This window comes from Entelurus aequoreus, linkage group LG16 (genome assembly GCF_033978785.1).
Source record: "Entelurus aequoreus isolate RoL-2023_Sb linkage group LG16, RoL_Eaeq_v1.1, whole genome shotgun sequence".
Lineage (NCBI taxonomy): Eukaryota > Metazoa > Chordata > Actinopteri > Syngnathiformes > Syngnathidae > Entelurus > Entelurus aequoreus.
Genome location: NC_084746.1, coordinates 7900547 through 7913133, shown reverse-complemented (window position 1 = coordinate 7913133; position 12587 = coordinate 7900547). Strand labels below are relative to the sequence as shown.

General features: G+C 43.5%; 1 protein-coding gene across 1 annotated transcript in view; it reads left to right on the top strand.

Moving 5' to 3' along the window:
* The first annotated feature begins 1030 nt into the window (after positions 1 to 1030).
* The window catches only part of LOC133631560 (protein unc-13 homolog A-like), an 84684-nt gene continuing 73127 nt past the window's right edge, over positions 1031 to 12587 (top strand). Inside the window, exon 1 of the mRNA XM_062023876.1 lies at positions 1031 to 1312. Within this exon, the coding sequence (XP_061879860.1) occupies positions 1291 to 1312 (22 nt within the window). The 5' untranslated portion in view covers positions 1031 to 1290. The remainder of the gene's footprint in view (positions 1313 to 12587) is intronic.

Below are 12587 nucleotides of genomic sequence, written 5' to 3'. Positions count from 1 at the left end.
CACACACAAATACATGTACACACGCACACACATACATTATCACACACACACACACTTATGTACACTCTCACACACATAGTATCACACACATGTACACTCTTACACACATAGTATCACACACATGTACACTCTCACACACATGTACACTCACACACACATGTACACTCTCACACACATAGTATCACACACATGTACACTCTTACACACACGTACATCACACACACACACACACACACATGTACACTCTCACACACATAGTATCACACACATGTACACTCTCTCACACACATAGTATCACACACATGTACACTCTCACACACACATGTACACTCTCACACACATGTACACTCTCACACACACATGTACACCCTCACACACATAGTATCACACACATGTACACTCTCACACACACATGTACACTCTCACACACATAGTATCACACACATGTACACTTTCACACACACGTACATTATCACACACACACACACACACATGTATAGTATCACACACACACACACATACATGTACACTTTCTCTCACACACACATGTACAGTATCACACACACATGTAAAGTATCACACACACACATGTATAGTATCACACACACCCACACACACCCACACACACGTACAGTATCACATTCTACAAACAGATGATTGACATCCTCTACAGCTCCACAGATATAACAGCCATCAACAACCTCCATGTTATATTGAACTTTCAACAAATCCTTTGAAGAGTATATTCCATGAATCATTTTAAACTGTATTTCTTTCATTTGGTGAAGAATTGGTTATGTAAATCCTAGTTTCAATGTCGTCATTACAGTCAATGACGTCATTACAGTCACAGCACGTTTGCCGCGTCGTCCTCCGGTAACCTCCTCCCTTCCTGCGTCTCTTCCTCGTGACGTCACGTCGGCAAGGGGCGTGTCCTCGTGACGTCAATTCGACGAGGGGCGTGTCCTCGTGACGTCACGCCGGCGAGGGGAGCTGTCCTCCCGCGCGGTGCTGCTGCTGCTCAAACAAGATGGCGGTGCAGGCGGCAGGAGCATCGCGCTGAGGCCATGCGGGGCAGATAGCTAGCAGGGCGGGGAGAGACACCTTCAACTAGCCCTGCCGAGAACCACCTCCACCCGGGCCTTTTTGGGGAGAAGACGTGTGGCTCTTTTATGCTCTTAGTAGACGGACGGAGCGAGCCAACTAATCACAGAGACTCACCGGAGGACAGCCGGGCAGAGACTCACCGGAGGACCGTCACTCACCGGAGGACAGCCGGACCCTCACAAGATGTCCCTGCTGTGTGTGGGAGGTAAGGATGACACCTCGCGTCCTCCAACACCTTAACTACTGCACCACTTTGTTGAAGTACTGCACCAAATCAAACACTTTGTTGAAGTACTGCACCAAATCTAACACTTTGTTGAAGTACTGCACCAAATCTAACACTTTGTTGAAGTACTGCACCAAATCCGTCTGGTAGGTTTCCTTCCGTGTAGCAGCTCGGTAGAAAAAGTCTTGTTTGTCCCGTGAGCTCATGCAGTGTGAGCCAACATCTACTTGGCACCTGTTCACTTACATCTCACTCATTGACACATGGTAGCTATCTCTCTCTCTCTGTGTGAGAGTGAGAGTCAGTGTGAGTGTGTGAGTGTGAGTCTGAGTGTGTGAGAGTGAGAGTGAGAGTCAGTGTGAGTGTGAGTGTGAGTGAGAGTGAGAGTGAGAGTGAGTGTGAGTGTGAGTGTGTGAGAGTGAGAGTGAGTGTGAGTGTGTGAGAGTGAGTGTGAGTGTGTGAAAGAAAGATTGAGAGCAGTAACTCGGTCGTGACCATCATGTCATCAAATGAGCAGCAGCTGTGTAGTCATGAAGGACAGTCTCCATCCTCCTCGAGGCTTCTAACGTGTGCACGTGACGTGGTTCCTTCATGTGTGCACACACAGGACAGCAATGACGTGGTAAATCTCCTCACGCTAGCACAGTGCCGCCGCATCACACCACACACTTTCCACTGTAGTTGTGACGGAAGACTGTGCTGAATGTCACTTTCTCTATGTTCTCCTCCATTCTCTATGTTCTCCTCCATTCTCTATGTTCTCATCGCTTTCTCTATGTTCTCCTCCCTTCAAGCGATGTGTCATCTCCTCCCACCCGACTTCCCGAAAAAAGAGCGCGTGATGCTGCTGATGTTGCTTCTCACCAGCAATTTGTAGCAGAAGTCAATAATTACATTGGATCAACGGTTGAATAATAAAGTAGCGGACATACAGACTACTGTCAGTCAGGGACATGTTTGCAGAAGGTTGGATAATAAAGTAGTGGACATACAGACTACTGTCAGTCAGGGACATGTTTGCAGAAGGTTGGATAATAAAGTAGTGGACATCCAGACTACTGTCAGTCAGGGACATGTTTGCAGAAGGTTGGATAATAAAGTAGTGGACATCCAGACTACTGTCAGTTTGCAGAAGGTTGGATAATAAAGTAGTGGACATCCAGACTACTGTCAGTTTGCAGAAGGTTGGATAATAAAGTAGTGGACATCCAGACTACTGTCAGTCAGGGACATGTTTGCAGAAGGTTGGATAATAAAGTAGTGGACATCCAGACTACTGTCAGTCAGGGACATGTTTGCAGAAGGTTGGATAATAAAGTAGTGGACATACAGACTACTGTCAGTCAGGGACATGTTTGCAGAAGGTTGGATAATAAAGTAGTGGACATACAGACTACTGTCAGTCAGGGACATGTTTGCAGAAGGTTGGATAATAAAGTAGTGGACATACAGACTACTGTCAGTCAGGGCCATGTTTGCAGAAGGTTGGATAATAAAGTAGTGGACATACAGACTACTGTCAGTCAGGGACATGTTTGCAGAAGGTTGGATAATAAAGTAGTGGACATACGGACTACTGTCAGTCAGGGACATGTTTGCAGAAGGTTGGATAATAAAGTAGTGGACATCCAGACTACTGTCAGTCAGGGACATGTTTGCAGAAGGTTGGATAATAAAGTAGTGGACATCCGGACTACTGTCAGTCAGGGACATGTTTGCAGAAGGTTGGATAATAAAGTAGTGGACATCCAGACTACTGTCAGTCAGGGACATGTTTGCAGAAGGTTGGATAATAAAGTAGTGGACATCCAGACTACTGTCAGTCAGGGACATGTTTATAGAAGGTTGGATAATAAAGTAGTGGACATACAGACTACTGTCAGTCAGGGACATGTTTGCAGAAGGTTGGATAATAAAGTAGTGGACATACAGACTACTGTCAGTCAGGGACATGTTTGCAGAAGGTTGGATAATAAAGTAGTGGACATCCAGACTACTGTCAGTCAGGCACATGTTTGCAGAAGGTTGGATAATAAAGTAGTGGACATCCAGACTACTGTCAGTCAGGGACATGTTTATAGAAGGTTGGATAATAAAGTAGTGGACATCCAGACTACTGTCAGTCAGGGACATGTTTGCAGAAGGTTGGATAATAAAGTAGTGGACATCCAGACTACTGTCAGTCAGGGACATGTTTGCAGAAGGTTGGATAATTAAGTAGTGGACATCCAGACTACTGTCAGTCAGGGACATGTTTGCAGAAGGTTGGATAATAAAGTAGTGGACATACAGACTACTGTCAGTCAGGCACATGTTTGCAGAAGGTTGGATAATAAAGTAGTGGACATCCAGACTACTGTCAGTCAGGGACATGTTTGCAGAAGGTTGGATAATAAAGTAGTGGACATACAGACTACTGTCAGTCAGGGACATGTTTGCAGAAGGTTGGATAATAAAGTAGTGGACATCCGGACTACTGTCAGTTTGCAGAAGGTTGGATAATAAAGTAGTGGACATCCAGACTACTGTCAGTCAGGGACATGTTTGCAGAAGGTTGGATAATAAAGTAGTGGACATCCAGACTACTGTCAGTTTGCAGAAGGTTGGATAATAAAGTAGTGGACATCCAGACTACTGTCAGTTTGCAGAAGGTTGGATAATAAAGTAGTGGACATCCAGACTACTGTCAGTCAGGGACATGTTTGCAGAAGGTTGGATAATAAAGTAGTGGACATCCAGACTACTGTCAGTCAGGGACATGTTTGCAGAAGGTTGGATAATAAAGTAGTGGACATACAGACTACTGTCAGTCAGGGACATGTTTGCAGAAGGTTGGATAATAAAGTAGTGGACATACAGACTACTGTCAGTCAGGGACATGTTTGCAGAAGGTTGGATAATAAAGTAGTGGACATACAGACTACTGTCAGTCAGGGCCATGTTTGCAGAAGGTTGGATAATAAAGTAGTGGACATACAGACTACTGTCAGTCAGGGACATGTTTGCAGAAGGTTGGATAATAAAGTAGTGGACATACGGACTACTGTCAGTCAGGGACATGTTTGCAGAAGGTTGGATAATAAAGTAGTGGACATCCAGACTACTGTCAGTCAGGGACATGTTTGCAGAAGGTTGGATAATAAAGTAGTGGACATCCGGACTACTGTCAGTCAGGGACATGTTTGCAGAAGGTTGGATAATAAAGTAGTGGACATCCAGACTACTGTCAGTCAGGGACATGTTTGCAGAAGGTTGGATAATAAAGTAGTGGACATCCAGACTACTGTCAGTCAGGGACATGTTTATAGAAGGTTGGATAATAAAGTAGTGGACATACAGACTACTGTCAGTCAGGGACATGTTTGCAGAAGGTTGGATAATAAAGTAGTGGACATACAGACTACTGTCAGTCAGGGACATGTTTGCAGAAGGTTGGATAATAAAGTAGTGGACATCCAGACTACTGTCAGTCAGGCACATGTTTGCAGAAGGTTGGATAATAAAGTAGTGGACATCCAGACTACTGTCAGTCAGGGACATGTTTATAGAAGGTTGGATAATAAAGTAGTGGACATCCAGACTACTGTCAGTCAGGGACATGTTTGCAGAAGGTTGGATAATAAAGTAGTGGACATCCAGACTACTGTCAGTCAGGGACATGTTTGCAGAAGGTTGGATAATTAAGTAGTGGACATCCAGACTACTGTCAGTCAGGGACATGTTTGCAGAAGGTTGGATAATAAAGTAGTGGACATACAGACTACTGTCAGTCAGGCACATGTTTGCAGAAGGTTGGATAATAAAGTAGTGGACATCCAGACTACTGTCAGTCAGGGACATGTTTGCAGAAGGTTGGATAATAAAGTAGTGGACATACAGACTACTGTCAGTCAGGGACATGTTTGCAGAAGGTTGGACAATAAAGTAGTGGACATCCAGACTACTGTCAGTCAGGGACATGTTTGCAGAAGGTTGGATAATAAAGTAGTGGACATCCGGACTACTGTCAGTCAGGGACATGTTTGCAGAAGGTTGGATAATAAAGTATTGGACATACAGACTACTGTCAGTCAGGGACATGTTTGCAGAAGGTTGGATAATAAAGTAGTGGACATACAGACTACTGTCAGTCAGGGACATGTTTGCAGAAGGTTGGATAATAAAGTAGTGGACATACAGACTACTGTCAGTCAGGGACATGTTTGCAGAAGGTTGGATAATAAAGTAGTGGACATACAGACTACTGTCAGTCAGGGACATGTTTGCAGAAGGCTGGATAATAAAGTAGTGGACATCCAGACTACTGTCAGTTTGCAGAAGGTTGGATAATAAAGTAGTGGACATCCAGACTACTGTCAGTTTGCAGAAGGTTGGATAATAAAGTAGTGGACATCCAGACTACTGTCAGTCAGGGACATGTTTATAGAAGGTTGGATAATAAAGTAGTGGACATTCAGTCTACTGTCAGTCAGGGACATGTTTGCAGAAGGTTGGATAATAAAGTAGTGGACATCCAGACTACTGTCAGTCAGGGACATGTTTGCAGAAGGTTGGATAATAAAGTAGTGGACATCCGGACTACTGTCAGTCAGGGACATGTTTGCAGAAGGTTGGATAATAAAGTAGTGGACATCCAGACTACTGTCAGTCAGGGACATGTTTGCAGAAGGTTGGATAATAAAGTAGTGGACATCCAGACTACTGTCAGTCAGGGACATGTTTGCAGAAGGTTGGATAATAAAGTAGTGGACATCCAGACTACTGTCAGTCAGGGACATGTTTGCAGAAGGTTGGATAATAAAGTAGTGGACATCCAGACTACTGTCAGTCAGGGACATGTTTGCAGAAGGTTGGATAATAAAGTAGTGGACATCCAGACTACTGTCAGTCAGGGACATGTTTGCAGAAGGTTGGATAATAAAGTAGTGGACATCCAGACTACTGTCAGTCAGGGACATGTTTGCAGAAGGTTGGATAATAAAGTAGTGGACATCCAGACTACTGTCAGTCAGGGACATGTTTGCAGAAGGTTGGATAATAAAGTAGTGGACATACAGACTACTGTCAGTCAGGGACATGTTTGCAGAAGGTTGGATAATAAAGTAGTGGACATCCAGACTACTGTCAGTCAGGCACATGTTTGCAGAAGGTTGGATAATAAAGTAGTGGACATCCAGACTACTGTCAGTCAGGCACATGTTTGCAGAAGGTTGGATAATAAAGTAGTGGACATCCAGACTACTGTCAGTCAGGGACATGTTTGCAGAAGGTTGGATAATAAAGTAGTGGACATCCAGACTACTGTCAGTCAGGGACATGTTTGTAGAAGGTTGGATAATAAAGTAGTGGACATACAGACTACTGTCAGTCAGGGACATGTTTGCAGAAGGCTGGATAATAAAGTAGTGGACATCCAGTCTACTGTCAGTCAGGGACATGTTTGCAGAAGGTTGGATAATAAAGTAGTGGACATCCAGACTACTGTCAGTCAGGGACATGTTTGCAGAAGGTTGGATAATAAAGTAGTGGACATCCAGACTACTGTCAGTCAGGGACATGTTTGCAGAAGGTTGGATAATAAAGTAGTGGACATCCAGACTACTGTCAGTCAGGGACATGTTTGCAGAAGGTTGGATAATAAAGTAGTGGACATACAGACTACTGTCAGTCAGGGACATGTTTGCAGAAGGTTGGATAATAAAGTAGTGGACATCCAGACTACTGTCAGTTTGCAGAAGGTTGGATAATAAAGTAGTGGACATCCAGACAACTGTCAGTTTGCAGAAGGTTGGATAATAAAGTAATGGACATCAGACTACTGTCAGTCAGGGACATGTTTGCAGAAGGCTGGATAATAAAGTAGTGGACATACAGACTACTGTCAGTCAGGGACATGTTTGCAGAAGGTTGGATAATAAAGTAGTGGACATCCAGACTACTGTCAGTCAGGCACATATTTGCAGAAGGTTGGATAATAAAGTAGTGGACATCCAGACTACTGTCAGTCAGGGACGTGTTTGCAGAAGGTTGGATAATAAAGTAGTGGACATCCAGACTACTGTCAGTCAGGGACATGTTTGCAGAAGGTTGGATAATAAAGTAGTGGACATCCAGACTACTGTCAGTCAGGGACATGTTTGCAGAAGGTTGGATAATAAAGTAGTGGACATCCGGACTACTGTCAGTCAGGGACATGTTTGCAGAAGGTTGGATAATAAAGTAGTGGACATACAGACTACTGTCAGTCAGGGACATGTTTGCAGAAGGTTGGATAATAAAGTAGTGGACATCCAGACTACTGTCTGTCAGGGACATGTTTGCAGAAGGTTGGATAATAAAGTAGTGGACACAGACTACTGTCAGTCAGGGACATGTTTGCAGAAGGTTGGATAATAAAGTAGTGGACATCCAGACTACTGTCAGTCAGGGACATGTTTGCAGAAGGTTGGATAATAAAGTAGTGGACATCCAGACTACTGTCAGTCAGGGACATGTTTGCAGAAGGTTGGATAATAAAGTAGTGGACATACAGACTACTGTCAGTCAGGGACATGTTTGCAGAAGGTTGGATAATAAAGTAGTGGACATCCAGACTACTGTCTGTCAGGGACATGTTTGCAGAAGGTTGGATAATAAAGTAGTGGACATCCAGACTACTGTCAGTCAGGGACATGTTTGCAGAAGGTTGGATAATAAAGTAGTGGACATCCAGACTACTGTCAGTCAGGGACATGTTTGCAGAAGGTTGGATAATAAAGTAGTGGACATCCAGACTACTGTCAGTCAGGGACATGTTTGCAGAAGGTTGGATAATAAAGTAGTGGACATCCAGTCTACTGTCAGTCAGGGACATGTTTGCAGAAGGTTGGATAATAAAGTAGTGGACATCCAGACTACTGTCAGTCAGGGACATGTTTGCAGAAGGTTGGATAATAAAGTAGTGGACATCCAGACTACTGTCAGTCAGGGACATGTTTGCAGAAGGTTGGATAATAAAGTAGTGGACATCCAGACTACTGTCAGTCAGGGACATGTTTGCAGAAGGTTGGATAATAAAGTAGTGGACATACAGACTACTGTCAGTCAGGGACATGTTTGCAGAAGGTTGGATAATAAAGTAGTGGACATCCAGACTACTGTCAGTTTGCAGAAGGTTGGATAATAAAGTAGTGGACATCCAGACAACTGTCAGTTTGCAGAAGGTTGGATAATAAAGTAATGGACATCAGACTACTGTCAGTCAGGGACATGTTTGCAGAAGGCTGGATAATAAAGTAGTGGACATACAGACTACTGTCAGTCAGGGACATGTTTGCAGAAGGTTGGATAATAAAGTAGTGGACATCCAGACTACTGTCAGTCAGGCACATATTTGCAGAAGGTTGGATAATAAAGTAGTGGACATCCAGACTACTGTCAGTCAGGGACGTGTTTGCAGAAGGTTGGATAATAAAGTAGTGGACATCCAGACTACTGTCAGTCAGGGACATGTTTGCAGAAGGCTGGATAATAAAGTAGTGGACATACAGACTACTGTCAGTCAGGGACATGTTTGCAGAAGGTTGGATAATAAAGTAGTGGACATACAGACTACTGTCAGTCAGGGACATGTTTGCAGAAGGCTGGATAATAAAGTAGTGGACATACAGACTACTGTCAGTCAGGGACATGTTTGCAGAAGGCTGGATAATAAAGTAGTGGACATACAGACTACTGTCAGTCAGGGACATGTTTGCAGAAGGTTGGATAATAAAGTAGTGGACATACAGACTACTGTCAGTCAGGGACATGTTTGCAGAAGGCTGGATAATAAAGTAGTGGACATCCAGACTACTGTCAGTCAGGGACATGTTTGCAGAAGGCTGGATAATAAAGTAGTGGACATGCAGACTACTGTCAGTCAGGGACATGTTTGCAGAAGGTTGGATAATAAAGTAGTGGACATACAGACTACTGTCTGTCAGGGACATGTTTGCAGAAGGTTGGATAATAAAGTAGTGGACATACATACTACTGTCAGTCAGGGACATGTTTGCAGAAGGTTGGATAATAAAGTAGTGGACATCCGGACTACTGTCAGTCAGGGACATGTTTGCAGAAGGTTGGATAATAAAGTATTGGACATACATACTACTGTCAGTCAGGGACATGTTTGCAGAAGGTTGGATAATAAAGTAGTGGACATCCAGACTACTGTCAGTCAGGGACATGTTTGCAGAAGGTTGGATAATAAAGTAGTGGACATACAGACTACTGTCAGTCAGGGACATGTTTGCAGAAGGCTGGATAATAAAGTAGTGGACATACAGACTACTGTCAGTCAGGGACATGTTTGCAGAAGGTTGGATAATAAAGTAGTGGACATACAGACTACTGTCAGTCAGGGACATGTTTGCAGAAGGTTGGACAATAAAGTAGTGGACATCCAGACTACTGTCAGTCAGGGACATGTTTGCAGAAGGTTGGATAATAAAGTAGTGGACATCCGGACTACTGTCAGTTTGCAGAAGGTTGGATAATAAAGTAGTGGACATCCAGACTACTGTCAGTCAGGGACATGTTTGCAGAAGGTTGGATAATAAAGTAGTGGACATCCAGACTACTGTCAGTTTGCAGAAGGTTGGATAATAAAGTAGTGGACATCCAGACTACTGTCAGTTTGCAGAAGGTTGGATAATAAAGTAGTGGACATCCAGACTACTGTCAGTCAGGGACATGTTTGCAGAAGGTTGGATAATAAAGTAGTGGACATCCAGACTACTGTCAGTCAGGGACATGTTTGCAGAAGGTTGGATAATAAAGTAGTGGACATACAGACTACTGTCAGTCAGGGACATGTTTGCAGAAGGTTGGATAATAAAGTAGTGGACATACAGACTACTGTCAGTCAGGGACATGTTTGCAGAAGGTTGGATAATAAAGTAGTGGACATACAGACTACTGTCAGTCAGGGCCATGTTTGCAGAAGGTTGGATAATAAAGTAGTGGACATACAGACTACTGTCAGTCAGGGACATGTTTGCAGAAGGTTGGATAATAAAGTAGTGGACATACGGACTACTGTCAGTCAGGGACATGTTTGCAGAAGGTTGGATAATAAAGTAGTGGACATCCAGACTACTGTCAGTCAGGGACATGTTTGCAGAAGGTTGGATAATAAAGTAGTGGACATCCGGACTACTGTCAGTCAGGGACATGTTTGCAGAAGGTTGGATAATAAAGTAGTGGACATCCAGACTACTGTCAGTCAGGGACATGTTTGCAGAAGGTTGGATAATAAAGTAGTGGACATCCAGACTACTGTCAGTCAGGGACATGTTTATAGAAGGTTGGATAATAAAGTAGTGGACATACAGACTACTGTCAGTCAGGGACATGTTTGCAGAAGGTTGGATAATAAAGTAGTGGACATACAGACTACTGTCAGTCAGGGACATGTTTGCAGAAGGTTGGATAATAAAGTAGTGGACATCCAGACTACTGTCAGTCAGGCACATGTTTGCAGAAGGTTGGATAATAAAGTAGTGGACATCCAGACTACTGTCAGTCAGGGACATGTTTATAGAAGGTTGGATAATAAAGTAGTGGACATCCAGACTACTGTCAGTCAGGGACATGTTTGCAGAAGGTTGGATAATAAAGTAGTGGACATCCAGACTACTGTCAGTCAGGGACATGTTTGCAGAAGGTTGGATAATTAAGTAGTGGACATCCAGACTACTGTCAGTCAGGGACATGTTTGCAGAAGGTTGGATAATAAAGTAGTGGACATACAGACTACTGTCAGTCAGGCACATGTTTGCAGAAGGTTGGATAATAAAGTAGTGGACATCCAGACTACTGTCAGTCAGGGACATGTTTGCAGAAGGTTGGATAATAAAGTAGTGGACATACAGACTACTGTCAGTCAGGGACATGTTTGCAGAAGGTTGGACAATAAAGTAGTGGACATCCAGACTACTGTCAGTCAGGGACATGTTTGCAGAAGGTTGGATAATAAAGTAGTGGACATCCGGACTACTGTCAGTCAGGGACATGTTTGCAGAAGGTTGGATAATAAAGTATTGGACATACAGACTACTGTCAGTCAGGGACATGTTTGCAGAAGGTTGGATAATAAAGTAGTGGACATACAGACTACTGTCAGTCAGGGACATGTTTGCAGAAGGTTGGATAATAAAGTAGTGGACATACAGACTACTGTCAGTCAGGGACATGTTTGCAGAAGGTTGGATAATAAAGTAGTGGACATACAGACTACTGTCAGTCAGGGACATGTTTGCAGAAGGCTGGATAATAAAGTAGTGGACATCCAGACTACTGTCAGTTTGCAGAAGGTTGGATAATAAAGTAGTGGACATCCAGACTACTGTCAGTTTGCAGAAGGTTGGATAATAAAGTAGTGGACATCCAGACTACTGTCAGTCAGGGACATGTTTATAGAAGGTTGGATAATAAAGTAGTGGACATTCAGTCTACTGTCAGTCAGGGACATGTTTGCAGAAGGTTGGATAATAAAGTAGTGGACATCCAGACTACTGTCAGTCAGGGACATGTTTGCAGAAGGTTGGATAATAAAGTAGTGGACATCCGGACTACTGTCAGTCAGGGACATGTTTGCAGAAGGTTGTATAATAAAGTAGTGGACATCCAGACTACTGTCAGTCAGGGACATGTTTGCAGAAGGTTGGATAATAAAGTAGTGGACATCCAGACTACTGTCAGTCAGGGACATGTTTGCAGAAGGTTGGATAATAAAGTAGTGGACATCCAGACTACTGTCAGTCAGGGACATGTTTGCAGAAGGTTGGATAATAAAGTAGTGGACATCCAGACTACTGTCAGTCAGGGACATGTTTGCAGAAGGTTGGATAATAAAGTAGTGGACATCCAGACTACTGTCAGTCAGGGACATGTTTGCAGAAGGTTGGATAATAAAGTAGTGGACATCCAGACTACTGTCAGTCAGGGACATGTTTGCAGAAGGTTGGATAATAAAGTAGTGGACATCCAGACTACTGTCAGTCAGGGACATGTTTGCAGAAGGTTGGATAATAAAGTAGTGGACATACAGACTACTGTCAGTCAGGGACATGTTTGCAGAAGGTTGGATAATAAAGTAGTGGACATCCAGACTACTGTCAGTCAGGCACATGTTTGCAGAAGGTTGGATAATAAAGTAGTGGACATCCAGACTACTGTCAGTCAGGCACATGTTTGCAGAAGGTTGGATAATAAAGTAGTGGACATCCAG